The sequence below is a fragment of the Siniperca chuatsi genome, linkage group LG5 (genome assembly GCF_020085105.1).
Source record: "Siniperca chuatsi isolate FFG_IHB_CAS linkage group LG5, ASM2008510v1, whole genome shotgun sequence".
NCBI classification, from domain to species: Eukaryota; Metazoa; Chordata; class Actinopteri; order Centrarchiformes; family Sinipercidae; genus Siniperca; species Siniperca chuatsi.
In genome coordinates, this window is record NC_058046.1 from 6912118 (window position 1) to 6930270 (window position 18153).

An 18153-nucleotide genomic window follows, 5' to 3' on the forward strand; every position below is an offset into this window, starting at 1 on the left:
TGGTATCAAGGCGGAGTCCTTACCGCAGCGGCCCAGGTTCAAGTCCAGCCCGGGCCCTTTGCTGCAAGTCATCCCTTCTCTCTCCCCTGCCTTTTCTGTCTCTCTGTACTGTAACTATCACAAAATAAAGAGGAAAACACCAAAGCAGATTCAACCTTTATAGCAGCTGATCTAAGTGAATGTTCAATCATCTGAATGTATCTACTAACAAATATTGTGTGTGTATCAAAGCCTGATATATCTTATTCCTCTGTGCCACAGAGCTCCATTGTTGTCCAAAAACAATTAAAAACACATCAGTGAGCCACACTGTAGTTTTTCAGTGCTAGATAAAAAGTGAAGGGATCGCCAAATTGTTACAATTCATTCTGAGCACATGAAACATAAAAGTCTACACCAAATTTCATAATAATACATATTAGATTTCTTTGGGAAAATCAACTAATAAGGACTCATAAGGAAGATGAACAAGGAATAAACATTTTTCCTCTTATTCTAGATATCTGGGTATCTGTGTCAAAGAAGACAAACTCTATCCGATCTTAGAGGTGAGAGTCCTATTCTTTTTTTTGTTTTTGCACCTTGTGAGTCATCGTTACCGTGTTTGTTCACAGGCTGGCTTATGATATGAGCTGATAATGAAATGGTGAGCGAGTTGAGTCAGGCGCTTATTGTGTAACCAGACCTGGATTCATTGTTTCAGAGTAATATCAGAATGCATATGAGAGGAAATTATATTTTCACATAATCTAATATTTTTGTATTGTCCACCTGTATGAACTATATATTAGTAAATGAAATTCAACACATGCTTTGTTACTATTTTATTATTATCCTAATTTCTGCTTATTTTTATGAGTCTTTTATTATGACACTCTGTATATCTTGGTATATGTTGACTGTTTCAGTATGTAAATGGGGGCTGTCTGGAGGAGCTTCTGGTCAGGAAAGATGTTCCCCTGTGCTGGAGAGAGAAGGTGGACCTGGCCTGTGATATAAGCAGAGGAATGATCTACCTGCACTACAAGAACATTTACCACAGGGACCTCAACTCAAAGGTAAGACCCTCAGTCTCTGTCCCACTCTGTCCTGTTATTTAGCTGCAGCAACAGTTCTGTGTGCCCACAGGGATCATTCAAGTTTCATCTTATCTCTCATCAGCTACTATCACAACTACCACCACAGAGACCTCACAGGGGATGCACTGTTAGTTGATACTTGTTTGCCATAGCTCAACAGCTAAAATATAAGACCAATGGGATAGATCAAGAACTTGAGAATAGAGAACTTCTCAGTGCTAAAATTCCAAAAACAAAGTGCACCATCAGAGCCTTTAGTTAAACCATCACTGATCTGTAACCGGCGTCCAGGCGTGGTCCTTTGCTGCATGTCTTTCCCCATCTCTCTCTCTCACCTCATTTCCTGTCATCTCTCTTCTGTCACTATCTAATAAAGGCATAAAAATACCCCCAAAATAATAATAACAATCATCCAATGGAGTTCCGTCACATGTAATGGTATTAATCCCCTGTGAATTGATAACTTAATGCAGTAAGTTTTTTTCTTTTAGATGTTCCTTCCTAATGAAAATGATTTTTTGTCTTTGTTTTATTTATGAGGTTTTCATCAGGTTTATAACAACGTCTTGATACCTTTTATGGCAGACACATAGCACAACACTTAAACAAAGAAACTACAAGTTCCAAATAATAAACATTAATAACAAGGAATGAATAAAAAAGAAATGTAAATGAAAAACAAATAAGTAGAATAGGAAACATAAAATACAATTATATTATCATTTTGAAAATAAATTCAGCAGTCAGTTACACAATATTTATTAAGGATAACATTTCAAATATTTATTTCATGTATCCATATGCTAATACACATACTCATGTCCATCTTTGTATATCTACAAAATCAGTCACTCTTGGCTCCCCAAGACAGGCCCAAAACTAATGACTGTGATTTCTCAGGTCCAGTTAAAGGATGCCATATTTTTTAAATACAGCATCATTAAAGCTAATGATATCTTTAGCAGCATTTGGGTGCAAAATCAGCAGGCTCATCTAGCTACTCACCATGTGAAGACCCATTCAAGGTAGCAGCATGCTCAAATCAGTAAGTCATCAATAAGTCTGTAAATTTAATTTAAATACACACGTTGTTTTGTGTAGTGCCCTGCATGAAATCCTGACATGGAGGTAAATTCTTTCATCACATGAGGTGACAGGTAAATAAATGAATCGCTGAAAGTCGCTGTTCTGCGACTCTCACTCAGCGAGCACAAAGAGGACAGCAACGGCGGAGAGAGGCAGCGGGAAAAACAGCTGTAGAGCCAGAATATTGTCGCATCTGACTCTGTGAATTAACTGTAAGGATTTCTTTCGATCAAACCAGAGTTAGCGATTGTTGGAACAGTGGAAAGACTAACCAAGACGGTTTTGGTGAGTTTTATTTTGTTTCTGTCGAGTTTGAATAATGTGTGTTATGATGAGTTAACGAGGCAGTTAAGCTGCTCTTAGTTTGGTGAAACTTGAATTCAGAAAGTGTAACGTCACGGCTGTATTTTTCTGTTTAAAATAAAATAGGTGTAAGAATATTTCCTTTCTTTAGCCACACTTCATCCTGTCTGCTGCTGTCCGTGTGTGTGTGTGTGTGTGTGTGTGTGTGCGCGCGTTTGTGTGTGGTACATTGAAATGTGTTGGACAATAAAACAGACCAGCTCAGCAATTAGAGCACCAGTCATAAGCCTCTAATGGCTTTAGTTTGTTAGACGGAAGTTTGAGGCATCTCCTAATACTAGAGATTCTGTGGATTGCATAAATAGGCCTACTACTAATACCTCCATGGTGAATACCAGTTTTGTGGTGCACTGGGTGTCTGCCATTTATGCATCTCCCTGTTTGTCAACAGATAAGCATAGACCATTTGATTGGTAACTGAGCCATCTTTGGTAACAGTTCCCCTGTACTGTAATGACCTTATCTGTAGTGTGTAGTATACAGTATAGCCTAGATGTTGTGTTAGGTTTAGGAAGTAGTCTTTAGTGTAGTAATACAAGTGTTATGTTTTTTCTGTCATTGACCACCACAAAATATACTGCAAATTAAATAGCACACTAGTAAGTAATAGAACTGTAGTCAAGAGCAGACTCTAGGTCTTGAGAAAAGTAGCTAGTATATATTAAATTTCATTATTAATGTTAGTATCTGTTTTTAACTTCTCAGGTCAGCCAGCAACACGAGAGAACAGGCATCCAACACAGCAAACAGCAGTAGTCTAACAATGCAGAAAAATTAAATGAAATTTAGGCAGTAGTGTTCCAGACAGAACAGCAGGGACGACCCAAATTTATTTCGGTTCACACACACCCAGTCCTCAGCCCCAGATGGTCTGGGCTTAACCTTGTCAACTCGAAGAAACGCCCCTGCTGAACATGCAAAGGATATGCTGGTTATGCTGAGTTTCTCAGCAGCATTTGAAAGAGCTTTGGAATGGGAGCTTTGTCAGCTGTACTATGTTTTTAGTCTTAAAATTCTAACTTTGTACTCCAAAACAGAATCCAGCCTTGTAGGACTGATGATAAGGGATGATTGACATCCAGCATTGAAATACATAAATACATGCATACATATTACATAAGAAAAACTTATGTAATATGTTTTCTGTAGTGTTAGCTGAATAGCATTCTAATAGCTTAACCAGTCATTTACAAAAGCTAGTTGAGCCTCTCTTTAGATGCACACCTGTATCTTTTTTTACCCAACAAAATATCTTTCCAAAGAAAACCAAAGTGACTAAGTTCTCACTGTGAATTTGAAAGGCCTGATGGCATAGCTGGAAGAAGACCGTGGGTTAAGAGAGTCCCTCCCAGGACATGTTTTTTCCCCACAAATGTAATTTGCAGTTTGTTTTTAGTCTCTTTAACTACCAAATGCCTTGGGCTTGTCCCATAGGAAAGCCAAATGAGCGCCAGAGTGTACACAGTCACAGTAAAATAAGGAAAAGTCAAAGTATTAGAGCAACGCAATTACCTGATACAGTGTGTATGGGTGTGGTAACCCTCAACCATCTTGAAAAAAACCCAAAACAAACACAATGAATGAAAACCGATTTCTGTATCTTATTAGACATTACGTTTTGTAAAAGTGTTTTACCTTTTTATTGTCATCTTGAAAATACAATAAACTGAAAAATACTATATTTTTTAACAACATACGCAAGCTCAAAGATGACCTTTTATAAAAACACAAATGTTAAGATAAGAAAAAAAAAGACAAGTCACCAGGCAAGACATGATATATTGTATATAAAAAAAACAAACGAACAAAAAAAAACAAAATAAATTGGTGATGCCAAAAGTCCAATACACATTAATTTCTTATGTCAGAGATTGAATTATTATGTTTTACGTTCAGGCCCATTTGTTTGTCACGATGAAACATTTTCTTCTGTCTTCTTTCATGTAATTCTAAGTTCCTCCTTAAAGCTAGAGTGCGGGCTTTTACATATAAATGAACGTGCGTTACATTCGATGGCAAAGGAATTCACACAATGCTGATTAAGCCTGTCTCCGTCAGGTAAATCTCTCTGTATTTCGCAGTATATGGAGTTCTTAAATCTGGTGTCTGTGGCGACAATCCCGCGCCGGCGCACCGGTAATGATGCGTTTTACGCCAACCAGCAATGACTGGTTTGCCAGAGCGGAAGCAGGGAGCAACCCAGAGCCATGTAGAGAGCTCCGCAATCCGCCATTGCTGAGAAAAAAAGGTCTGTTGGAGAAAATGTTTATTTTTGAGAATTGTTTATTGTTTATTTTGTTTATTACGATTGTATAGTGTGTGTTAGTATGCTTTGACAATGTTGTATGCAGTCACGCCAACAGAGCCACTTGAATTGAAATTGAATCGAGTTGACGCAACTCTCTCTCTACATGTCTCTGGAGCAACCGTAGCAACGGAGTAGGCTACAGCAACTAGGAGTAATAGCTAAGAAGCTTCCAAGAAATGTTTCTGATGCTCCAGATCAAAAAGAAACTCAGCGTTCAGAGGAAGAATTACAGTTAAAACAAGAAAGCAATCGACGGCGAGGACAAACATGGATAATCATTGGTGTAGCTTTAGCTTTTCTTTGTTGGAAAGTGCTGAGAGAAGGGACTGAGGGCAGACACAGATAATGCTGCTCTTGGACAGGCTGGTAAAATATTTGGAGTAGGCTATGTAGCTATTACATTTACTCTACCTAAATAATGGATTATTGTCTTGGAACTGTGGAAATTTCTCTGTATTGTTGTTTTTTTGTTTTGCTTTGGATTTGAACCCGGGCCGCTGCAGTAAGGACTCAGCCTTGTACATGGGGTATGTGCTCTACCAGGTGAACTACCGGCGCCCCATTTCTCTGTATTTTTTTTAACTATTTCTGAACACAAGCCTGGGGCGAGCTCACTGTAGGTATACCTCATAAGCATGCAACAGTGTTTGTGTAATTACTCTCACTGCCAGAAGGGGGAGACAAAAGTTCCGCACTCCAGCTTTAACTTAAATGTACTTTGTTTCAGGTTTGAATTTTCCTCATTATAAATAAATAATATATAAATTAAATATGTATCATCCCTACACAAAAATGTTGTTGGTATTCTACCAAGTAATACAAGTTCTACATCAGAAATGGTTTTAGGTTTACAATACTTTTTTCAATTTCTGTAATAATTTTTTTCTTTAAATCTGCAATAATTGATATTCTTGGCCACTTGGTGGCAGCGAAAACAAGTTGTGAACACAACACTGACCTAATTAGCCTAAATTCTGACCCCTGCTTTATACTAATAGGAGCTAGAGTGCTTTTCAACAGTGAGAAACATGTTTTTTCAGCCATTAACTTCACATCATAAATTAAAATTTAAACCTGCAATAACTGATTCTTTTTGGCCACTTGGGGGCAGTGGGAAACAAGGTGTGAACGCACCATTTACATATCATCACCTTTTAAGTTGACATGACGAACTTAGCAAACAGTTGCTTATATACACATTCAGCAGTTACAGAGCAACATTATCATTCATTTGGAGTTGTGTTTTGGCCACCTGGTGAATATAAGTCCAATATTCGCTCTCCCTTTAGCTCTGTATTTGGTCTCTACCAACTCTTGAGGGAAATATCTGGCTCTTTAGCTGCTAAATACTCCACTATTTTCATCAGTTAGTCTCTAACTGTGTCTGTCTGCTGTTTGGTCCTGGGCAGGTCGTGTACAGTGAGTTTTAAGAGCTTTTTCAATTAAAACAGCTGCCTGCTGCAGTTGAAATTGATGCTATGCGAGCGGTGAGAGTGAACGCAGTAAAAGTTGTGGGCTGGACAGCTAAACAATGAGTTGAAACTCACTAGCCGAGTGGAGCTGCAGATTCAGGTGATAATTCTCTGTAGGTTCATCACTACGAGCCCCTGTTTCACATTGTCACATTGTTTCACATTGTCATTTAATACAATATTATAAAAATATAAATTATTGCCGCTTTAATCTCTTTTCTCTAATCCTCTCCAACATTTTGATGTCACTAATAAATTATATTAAACGTTTTGAATCAGTGTGATAAAATATCTGTATTTTCCTGCATATTATAACTGTGTCCTTTTCATATTGATTTTCTATTGTTCCCAATAGTTTTTTAATCTGTCCGTAAAATATTAATGTCTTTATTAAGTTTTTTTTCTTGTAGCTCAACTAATCTACATCTTGTCTGGGACTGCGACTCATTACACATTACAGTAAAATCACATTTTACTTTCTAAGACATTCCTGTTTTCTTAGTTATTAACTGTAACAATCATGTTGTAAGAGCCATTGCAGTTCCTCATCCACATTCCCATGCGTGGGTACGCTTGTATGTCTGTGTGTATGTGTGTGTGTGTGTGTGTGTGTGTGTACACTGTGTAGGTGCTGTGTGTCTCCCCTGGTTGCCAGGCTTCACAGAAGAAACAGTCAGTAATGCAAAGGCAACTTGACAGTCACTCTATTGTCATGTTAATAGATTGTTGCTAACTAAGTGCTGTTGCTACACCATGGGGGCCTCTTCCCCTGCACCAAACTATCCCACCACGCACGTCACCCTGAGTCAACTCATTTGGCTCTGTCCCAATTCACTTTATTCACACAGCGGCCATAGTTGATTTACGTCATGCTCTGGCTACAAAAACTGGATTGGTCCATCCATAATACTGATCCATGGTGAATGGTCATAATTGAATGAGTTGTCCTGATTTAGAGATACAGTTAAAGCTGCACTAATCAATAATTATTATATCAACAATAGTTGGTTAGTTAAGCGTTATTTATTCAGGAAATTGAGATAATTGAGATCAAGATCTATTTTACAAGAGAGACCTTACATATACACAAGACCACAACAAGACAATTCATTCAGTCAAAACAACCATCACTCACACACACGTCCCTCAGAGGGTTGACTGTCTCTGATTCAAGCTGCGTTGCAGTTTACTCCAGTACCAATTCAGAGTTGGTGTGTGGTGTGACTTAAAGCTAACCTATCCTGTGATCTGGTTATTAGCTGTTTAACCAAATTCCTAAGTACTTATAATGCTGTACTGTATCAATTAGATCTCCATTTACAGCATGTATAGGTTTGGGAACATCAGTGGTTCATGCTGTTGTGAAATGCACACATTTTGTCTTTTTGGAGTTTAGAACAAGCTTTAAATGAAATAGAGAGGCCTGGTTTGCACTGGGGCCGATGGAATACAAGATCGTATCATCAGCAGAAAAACTGACTGCATGATTACATTTGTGAGCTGAAAAATAAATATTATTTATGTAGAGATTAAACAGATCAAATGACCATGTGTAATTGAAACGCAATGCTCTCTCCAACCCACTGACTTCCTGCACAGCGTGGAAGCCCTTTCTGCCTCGGCATGCTCTCGTTCTCAAGGATCAGTTTCCTCTTCTCATTATCCCAACTGATCCTTGTGCTGTTAATCTCAGTCTTCAACTTCAGGGTTATATTTTCTGAGAACATGTTCTTGATGTGCTCCTCAGCTGAGATAAGAGCTTGTCTCAGAGCGTGGATGTCCACACTAGGAGCCACTGGTGCAGCTGACCTGTTTGGGTGAGCGGGAGCATCAACGCGCTCCTAAATGCCTGAAAGACACAAATAGCAACTTTAAGGTTATGGTAAGATTTTGACATTGGTTTTGGTATTTAAAAAAAAAAACGTCCAGGTTTGTTTGTTGTTTATTAACATTTATTTTCATCCAAATAAGTACAAATTTCCAGTGAGATCAGGCTGAAGTCGTTATGAAAACAGCCTTGGTTGGTTATGTTACAATGCATCTGACTTTTGCTAATTTATGCTCTAGTCTGAATAGAAATCCTGCTGAAGTCAATCCTACAAATTGTATGTTTAGTAAAACATATCTACCAGTATGTCTTCCTGCAGTTTTTCCCTCTACCTGTTAAAAACTGTCCTATCTGAAGCAGGTACTTACAGATCCAGCTCACTGGATACAAGAAATAATTACAATTTTTTCAGAAAACTAATTCATGTATCAAACTGTATGACAAATGCATTTGCTTTCTATAAAATTGACTAATTGTGTTTGTGGAGGCTTTAGATAAAATATTTGGAGAAAGCAGGCTTACCTAGATGAGTGCAGTGCTAAGTAAAACGTTTCTCCTGGTCAGATGAGGAAATCGTACCCTGTTCCTCTGTTTCTAATACATGGATAGATTAGACAGAGATACTTCAGTATGTAACAGGTGTTTCTATTATTTTGTCCACCCAATTTATATCAGTTAGGGTAAGCTAAATAAAAGAAACACCTCTCTGTAGAAAACAATACAGTTCAACAGCACCACAAACTACAGCCTCCAAAATGACCATACAGTTGAATTGACACCTCTCTGAAACCGTTTCAACAAAAACTGAACATTATAACCTTCATGAAGTTAGGATTTATTACTGGACTGTTGTATAAGACTGCAGTAGTTTTAGCTAGGTGTACCTAATAAACTGTCAACTCAGTATATGTATAATGTGAAAGGGTCGCTCCCACAGATAATTATCACCTGACTCTGTAGTTCCCCTCAGCTAAAACATTTGCGTTTTAGCATCTTTTAGCTCATTATTTTGGTTTACTGTTTTCGTCACTCTCACCGCTCTCATTAACCTGGTTTCCAGCCACAGCAGGCAGCTGTTTTCAGCAAAAACAAAAGCTTCGACAATCCCACTGTACACAGCCTGCCCAGTTCCAAACAGCAAACAAAGTTAGTGGCTAGCTGTTGAAGAAAGTCAAACAACTTGCAGCTGAAGAGCCAAATATGTTTTTTACAGGAGTTGGTGGAGACTAAAGCTAAAAGGAGAGTAAATATTGTACTTTGGAATTGCCAGGTCAGAAACACAACTCCAAATAAATGCTAATGTTGCCATTTGTTTAAAAAAATCAATTAATGTAGCTTTAACAACATGAAGTACAACAGACTACTAACATTAGCTATTCATTTTTGTCAAAAGACCATATCTGCACCCATTCCCAGCTAGGCTCATTTCTCACCCTGAATATGAACATATATCCAGTATGGCTGCTGTGTGAATAAAATAAATTTTAGTAGCTCACATTATTATTGGCTTGTTACTCCCCTGATCCTTCACTGATCTCATTAGGTTTGGCACAGTGAGGCAGCTATCCGCCATCATGCTATCAAAGCTTAGTGCTAATATTTGCTACAAACAATGTTTGGCAAGAATGTGTCACAGTAATATCATTACCTTTACTGATAATATGTCAACCAGCATATAAAATTATCAATCAAAAAATGGCCAAACAGCCACCTACATTAACAGAATTCTGATCAGAAAAACAGGAATTTGTACTTTGTTTCTTTTTAAGACCATGTCAGATTTATCCCAGCCTAAAAGTAGGAAGAACTCTGTTTTACACTTCATATTTGCGTGAAGAAAGTTTAACTGGGATTAAGTCATCCACTGCAAATCCAGTTAAGAGATGTGAAGCTTCTGATGGCAATCTTTTAGGATGTCCAAAAGGCAAATTACATTCCAAAGCCCCCTAAACAAATGCAGTCATTGTGAATACGCCTCAGTAACTCTGCAAGTTAACTTGAATCAGAGTTTAAGCTCCCAGAAAAGTTGAGGCCCCTTTTAATTAGTGCTTACAAGCTGCTTTTTTCTCTCTCTGTATCTACTAAAGCTTTCCATTTTTGTTCCCCAAACTGTTCCTTTCTTTGGAAAGAGGCTAAATTTAGAGGTGAAGTCTTTTCCCTGACTGAAGACTGAAGTTTTTCCCTGGAGAGCCTCGTAATGACAGGCTACTGGATGGAAAAGGCTTCTGGTGCAATGGGAGCCAGATGCTGAGATGTCACTTCCACACACACCCAGTCATACATATACACACACACACACACACACACAGACCCTTACAAACAGAAACGGAAACTCACGAGATTTATGTACATGCAAACACACAAATTGCATTTTCATATTTGCATTTTCTATCAGACGCATGAATCATCATCACACATATACATTACACACATATACACTCATACACACACTTCGGCCCTCCCACTGTTGTTATGCAACTACAGCTCTCCCACTTTCTGCCTCTCATCACACCTCCAGTTCTCAGCCTGTAAAATCAATGAACAATGATTTGTTTTTTTCTACAGAGATTATTAACTTTTTATTAAAAATCAGCCTGTCAGTGTGATGGAGACTATCCTGTACAGTACCACACAGACAGCCACACTGAGTCTTTGTTGTGTACGGAGTCTCTTCACATGGGGTCCGGGTGAATTATTTAGTGTACTGGAAAGGTGCTGACAACAGACCTTATTGAGTCTATTGATAAGTGGAGAGGCTAAAGAGAGACTGTTTGTCTGGCAGCTGAATGTTCACTTTCCAGGGAACACATGCTTACTCAATGAAAGCAATTCAAAGATCAAGACTTTTTTAAATTAAAGACAAAGTGGACAAAAGAAACAGTTGATGCTGCCTGCTTCTTCGGATATCAACCTTACACTGCCCTCTGCTGGCAAAATATCACACTGCAGTTGTATTAACCTGTGTTACCAATATTCTTTTCTTGTATCCCCTGTTTGTTTTTCTCAGAACTGTCTGATCCGGGTGACGTCTCGGGGTCGGGAGGCCCTGGTGACTGACTTCGGCCTGGCCAGGGAAGTGGTGGAGCTGCCAGTCAAAGACCCCGGCAGGAAGCTCTCACTAGTGGGCTCAGCCTTTTGGATGGCCCCCGAGATGCTCAGAGGAGAGCCATATGACCGCAAGGTAACAGACGAAGGCCTGCTTGTACTATATACACTCCTGTTTCTACTACACACACTCCTTTTTCGCTGATTATTTTCTCGTTTAATCTATTAATCAGTCTATAAGATGTCAGAAAACAGTGAAAATACAATTTTTTTTTAAAGCCCAAGGTGGCATCTCAAAGCTTGTTTTTCTGACCAACAGTCCAAAACCCAAAATGATCAATCCACTATCACATAAGACAAAGAAAAGCAGAAAATCCTCACAAGTGAGAAGCTTAGTAATGTTTGGTGTTTGAAAAGTTATTAATGGATTATCAAAATAGTTGCTGATTAAATCAATTGTCTAAAAAATCTTAAGACTAAGTGTTACATGTCTGATTAGGTATATTATTCTTTAAAAGTATATTTTTGGGCGGTTTGTTGCTTTTCAAAACAACAAATACGATTGGGATTTCTTGGTATCAGCTTCAATTATTGCATCACATCTTTCTTGTTCCAGGTGGATGTTTTCTCCTTTGGCATTGTGCTGTGTGAAATCCTGGCCAGGATCCCTGCTGACCCAGAGATACTACCAAGAACACAGGTAGAGCTCAATAAGAACCCCATTATCACATCAGGCTTCTTCCAATGGGAAAACAATTATACACACACACACACACAATCTTGAAAAGGATGTCATATCAGTGGTTGGCAATATATTTACCTGATACTAAGTTTGCACTGGTTATATTCACTTAATTGTTTTGTATAGAACATGACAATCCCCATCACAGTTTCCCAGACCTCAAGGTGATGTAAATTGCTTGCTACAGTTCATAACTAAAACAATGATATAAAATTGAGGAAAAAAGCAAATCTTCACATTTTAGAAGCTGGGACCAGTGAATGTTTGGCATTTTTGATTGATCTGTGCTAAAATAGCCATGAATACTTATAAAATCATTCAGAGCTTTTGATCATATTCACCTTCAGCGAATGGAAGTTGCTCATGAGTTACATGACCTAAGTACAGAACTTCAGTCACTTGATAACAAGTGGTTGAATATGTGGGGGACATTTTAATGTTCCAATCTCTAATGTTACGGCCAAAAGCCCTGGAAGAAAGCTAGTAAGTGAACCTTGAGTTAAGAACAATTTTTCACAGATTAAAATAGTTTTTCTTAAGTTTCTGTTAATCAGTTAATCAACTAATCATTTCAGTGCTAGATTAAATTCCCCCTAAAAGAAATATATTTAATTTAATGCTTTCTTTCTGCTTCTGATATGAGACCATTCGCTTGTAGAAGACTCTTGTTTACCAAGAAATGATTATAGCTCCACCATGCAACCACAAATTGTTGTTTTTACATTTTATTTCATTTTGTTTGTGCACAGCTTAAGCAAACAAGATTCAACATGTTAATACAGTAAGTGAGCTTTAGAGACGTTGGTAGGCATATTGTTGAACTTTGCGGTAAGCCGGGCTAGCTGTTTCCAGTCTTTATGTTAAGCTCCATACAGTACTTAACCCACAGACATGAGAGTGGTATTGATCTTCTCATCTCACATCTCAAGAAAATTAACATGCGTATTTCTCAAAATGTCAATCTACTGCTTGAGTTTTACTTGATTTAAGGACATGGAAATGGTAATGTATGAATATTCAATACTGGCATAAAGTATCAGCCATTAGCAATTTTTAATGGTAGGTATTGACCTAAAAAACGAGTCAATGTGAGTCCATGAGTCTCAAACCTTATCTTATGTATCATGTATAAGCCACGACAAATTAGTGTTCCTCTTGCAAACAGCATGTGACTAGCAGCATATGTTATGTTAATATGTGTTGTTATCAAGTTATCCCAGGGTGTGAAAAAGATACAAATGTTCATTGTTACAGTACATGGATGTGTTGCACATGACACATCCTTGGTAAGTGTAGTAAAATGTGTACAGTGTGTACAATGTGTGCCCATGCTGCAGTGACTGTTGATGTTAATGTATTTCAGGACTATGGGCTGAATGTGAATGCATTCAGGGAGCTGGTGACTGACTGTCCTCAGCGTCTCCTGGAGTTAGCAGCCAGCTGCTGTATGGTAGGTAGATAGAAGGGTTTACATATAAAAATACAGTAGTAATACAAAAACAAGGTTACAGCATTGTTTTAGCCTCGTTGAACAGAAAAAGCAATATTAATAAAAAGGTCTAAGACTGGTGTGTTTTATCGTACTATTAGATGGGTTATTACAGGTGAATTTTAATCTGATCAAAATCAAAGCAGCAGAGGCTGAGATGTCCTGACTCTTTTCCCCTAGGAGTCAAGCTCCAAAAACACTGGATCCTACAGTTTCCATAATGCTTAATAATAATCTTTCATTAGACCCCAATTGCCTCCCAACTGCCAACTTCTTGCAAACTCAGACAGGCTTTCTGTTAAAAATTTTGAGTGTCAAGACTAAAACAAGATAACCCTGATAACTTAATAAGGGTTTTTTTTTTTTTTTTTTTCAAACTTTGGAAAGCTCCTTCTAGAACCTCAGAAGACATTATACCACTTTTTTCTTAGGTGTACTACTCATGACTGAACCCCATGTGTAAAATCATTGGAGTGCCCCTTTAAGATGAAGGCTAATTATGTGTGGCTCTTGCACTTACCATTAAAAGAAAACCATATCATACAGATATTGTTTAACTTTTATCTGGTTAATTTATATCTTTTCTTCCACCTCTTCGAAACAGTTTCAACAAAAACTCAACATTATGAACATTAGCAGCATGTTGTATTAGACTGCATTAATTAGTTAGCCAGGTGGACCTAACAAACTGGCAACTGAGGTTAAATTGGATGTTACTTTACCTTATATTATCATATTAATAATGTGGATAATCAAATTCTGCTTATTGCCGCAAACTTTAGCCGGCCACGCTGAAGTGTAGTACACCCGATAGAAACAAAGAGGACTGTCTGCATCATGTATAGGTTAAGGTGCCCAATGACCCACTGGGACAAACTCCTAAAACCTGACATGAATGATCTTATTCAGTGAACATCCTACTACTCTGGCATCTCATTACTCATCACACATCATCACATCATCATTATATGCTCACATAATGATTTTATAGAAAATGCAAAAATAAAACAAAACAAAAGGAAGGAAATGTCCTTAAAGACTGAAATCATGGCAGAAAAATGTTTAGACCTTTTACTTGTGTTGTGTTCATTTAGGGGTCCCCTGGTGGACACAGGGCTCTACTGTAGTTCAAATGTGCCTCAGACCGGCAACTGTTGCTGCTTAAAGAAAATGAGAAATTGTAGTGACTTTAACGTTTGAAAGTTACTTAATGAAAAAGTAAAACTTTCAGGACTGTTAGGCAATTGATGATATAAATAACATATGGTTTAAAAGTAAAAGCATTACATTATAAGTCTTTCTGCAAGACTTTGAGTATAAGTTTTTATTCGGTCAGTAAACATGCTGCACATTAACATGTCTGCATTCAAAACATTACCAATGATTGAAATGTTGGAAATGATGGACCAATGGTGGAGTAACTATGTGCATTCACTCAACTACAGTACTGAGATGCTTTTTGAGGTACTTGTACTTTAATTGAATATTTTAACTATACTTGCATTTTGCTACATTACAGATTAAGATTTCACATACAAAACATATAATAAGCTTATAAAATATGATGCATTGTTATTGCTTAAACTACACAACTATATATAAAGTGGTCAAAATGACCACAATCAATGATATCAATGATAACAACTGATTAATGTAACAATATAATAATCAAATACTATATAACACTCACAGAGGGCATTTTTCTGCATTCAGAGGTATTTTACTTTTGATAGTTTAAGGAAAATATGTATTTTGTCATAAGTAAGAGTTTGAACAGAAGGGCAGTATTTTCACATTGTGCTATTGCTACTTTTACTTAAGTAAAGAATCTGAATATTTCTGCCACCACTGAGTGATACCAATGAAATACTGATCAATAAGTCAAACTCCCAGAAGTAGACATAGCCTCACAGAGCCACTCTCTTCTCCTCCAATCTAAGCTGGAGTCCTTCAGACGGCCAGCGTTCACAGAGCTGCTGGATGAGTTGGGAGAAGTCGCTGAGAGTCTGGAGCCGCCGCCAAAATCTGATCTGACCACGAGCTGAGTCGTCCGTCATCCAGCAACAGGACCGGAGCATCTGGGATTATTCGGCAATGTCTGGACAGGAAGCTGGACTGAACCCGAACAAAAAACCCAAAATATTTCAACCCTCTGTGGCATCACTCTCCTCCACTGCACAACACATGACCATGGCTGAACTTGTCTTAACTGAGGTGGTGCAGATATACTAGATGTGTTTTTGGAGGGCAGTGGAAACTCTCCTGACTTCTCATGGACACTTTGCTTTGACACATTTGTGTACAGATGAATAGTAGTTTGACTTATAGAAGTGAATATACAGTATGGTCTGTTATATATATATATATATTTTTTTTTTTTTTTGCTGCACGTCTTACTTGACTAAAAGGTCTTATCCTCTCTTCCTGTTCTTTGTGAGTGGTTTGTTTGTAACCAACGACACAGATGATCAAGTCTGTTGATGTATTTTCTGCCTCTTCTATCTGCTTGCCCGTCCCTTTTGATTCTGCAGGCCTGGACTCTGCTTCAGCACTTCTCCAACAGGAAATTGCATTGGTTAACTGAGCGAGAATGGTCTGCTCTCTAACAAACAGATCGCCAGACATCATTTCACATTAGATGGGACAGAAGACTGTTTCAGAAAGCAGAGCAGTCATGGATGCACGCAACAAATATATGACAAATAAATCTGGAGCTGAAGAGATTTTAAGTTGTCGTGTAGACTTTGAAGAGTTGAACAGAAACAAAAGTTGACAGAAACCGCAAACATGCGTGTTCAGGTTCACGGTTCACATTCATGGTCATATTAAATGTTGGTCTCATTTTAAGCTATTTATTATTTCCGTAAAATTATATTTGTCTTGAATAACACTGAAAACCTCCGACATATCAGCTTTTCAGTAACAACGAAAACATGTTTTAGGACTTTAGTCTTTATTCAGCATAATGACTTTGCATTTTTGATTTAACCGGTGGATTTTGCTCAAAAGAACCATACATTTCTCAACAATGACATCACAAAAAGTGGTTCTCTTTTTGCTTTGTCATATTTTGTCGTTATTTTTCTGAGTTTATTAAGTTACTGAATTGAATATAAGCGTGTAAATATTTAAGCTTTTCTCTTTTGCTCACATTTTTTAAAAATTCTGCCATCTTTTTTGAGATTGAAAGGGTCCACATTCTTTTAAGTTTACCAGTATTTACTACTTTCTGGTTTGTGTGTGGTCTCAATGATTTTTCAGGCAGCTACAACAAAACTCTCACAAAAGCCACATTTGGTTTCTATCCTATTAAAGGTCCAGTGTGTAGGATTTAGTCGCATCTGGCAGTGAAATTGCAGTTTGCAACCATTTGAATACCGCTTGCCTCCCCCTCCACTTCCAAGTGTGTAGGAGAAGCTACAGTGGCCTCTCGAAAAAACATGAAAGGCCCTATCTAGAGTTAGTGATTGGTTTGTCCGTTCTGGACTACTGTAGAAACATGGCGGTGCAACATGTCGACCTCCGTGGAAGGGGACCCGCCCCCTATGTAGATAAAAACTGCTTATTCTAAGGTAATGAAAACGCAACAATTCTTATTTTCAGGCGATTATACACTAATGAAAACATACTTAATATTATATTCCATTTCTGCCAATAGCTCCTCTTGTTTTACACACTGGACCTTTAAATTGATTGAAGGAAACAGTTCCGTAAGTTAGTTCTCAAACTTCAGAAATACAGGTTTAGTTTTCTTGCACATACACGCAAGTGATAAAATAGTGGAAAAAAAGAATAATGAAATACAAGTGAACACATACAGAAATTGTGAAACAGAGAGAAGGAAAACAATGTCTGAAAAGGGAAAAAGCTTTTTAGACATTCTGCTCAGAGTGACTATAAATATCAATCTGCATTCAGAGTGTTTTTCAGAGCTCGCTGTTTCATTTTTCACATTCCATTGTGGAAAACTAATGGAACCCTTTTCATTTAATTTTCTTAAATAACAGTTGAAAAATAAAGTTTCAGTCCCATTTTACATGAATATCTGTGTGCAATTTATTGGGAGACTTTCTTCATTCAATTAACTGACAATCAATAATAAAGCTGTTTATATTTTGAACTGGATCAAAAGTAAGAAAGGAAACATTACTCAGCAAATATTTTAAAGAATATGTATTTTCTTTTACACGTTAATATTGCCTCTTAATATACATTCAATATCATAATGTGCACTCTATCTGATTCTAATATTCATACAAGATTATTTGTGTTATTGTGTATTGTTGAAAGGCAGGACCCTGTGGGACTGTGAGGCTTCCCTCGTGGCAGGCAGGGGGTAAAATTTAATACAACCCCAGGTGGAGCTGTTGTCAAGAGACCCATAGTGTCAAGCATTGCCTCCAACTGGGAGAAGGGAGAGCGATCTGTCCAGTCACAAAATCTCAAGTCTTTGCATTTTTTTAATAGAATGAATCTGTCTATATTTGCTCTTTCCTACAGTAGCTGTGTCCATATCAGAAATAAACTGGCCAAAGGAATATGATATATGACCTAGTGATATTGAGCTGTCAAGTGAAATTAGCATGTCATCCACTTTTTACATAGGTACAATAATCACAGTTGCTCCTCACTACCACTGGGTGGCAAAATAAATCCCTACGGTTACTGAGTGTGTGAAGTCTACTGGAGGGATGAACAGCATTCTTCTAAAGAATATTCCCTCATTTGGTGTTGTGACGGT

The 18153-nt window shown here is 37.7% G+C and overlaps 1 protein-coding gene across 4 annotated transcripts in view; it reads left to right on the plus strand.

Moving 5' to 3' along the window:
- zgc:162952 (PKc_LIMK_like_unk domain-containing protein) overlaps positions 1-17454 on the plus strand; it is a 38518-nt gene extending 21064 nt beyond the window's left edge. For all 4 annotated transcript variants that reach the window (XM_044196931.1, XM_044196930.1, XM_044196932.1 and 1 more), the window contains 6 exons: positions 500-548; positions 909-1058; positions 11144-11317; positions 11798-11881; positions 13287-13373; positions 15353-17454. In XM_044196931.1, the coding sequence (XP_044052866.1) occupies positions 500-548; positions 909-1058; positions 11144-11317; positions 11798-11881; positions 13287-13373; positions 15353-15457 (649 nt within the window). In that variant the 3' untranslated portion in view covers positions 15458-17454. The remainder of the gene's footprint in view (positions 1-499; positions 549-908; positions 1059-11143; positions 11318-11797; positions 11882-13286; positions 13374-15352) is intronic.
- The last annotated feature ends 699 nt before the right edge of the window (positions 17455-18153 follow it).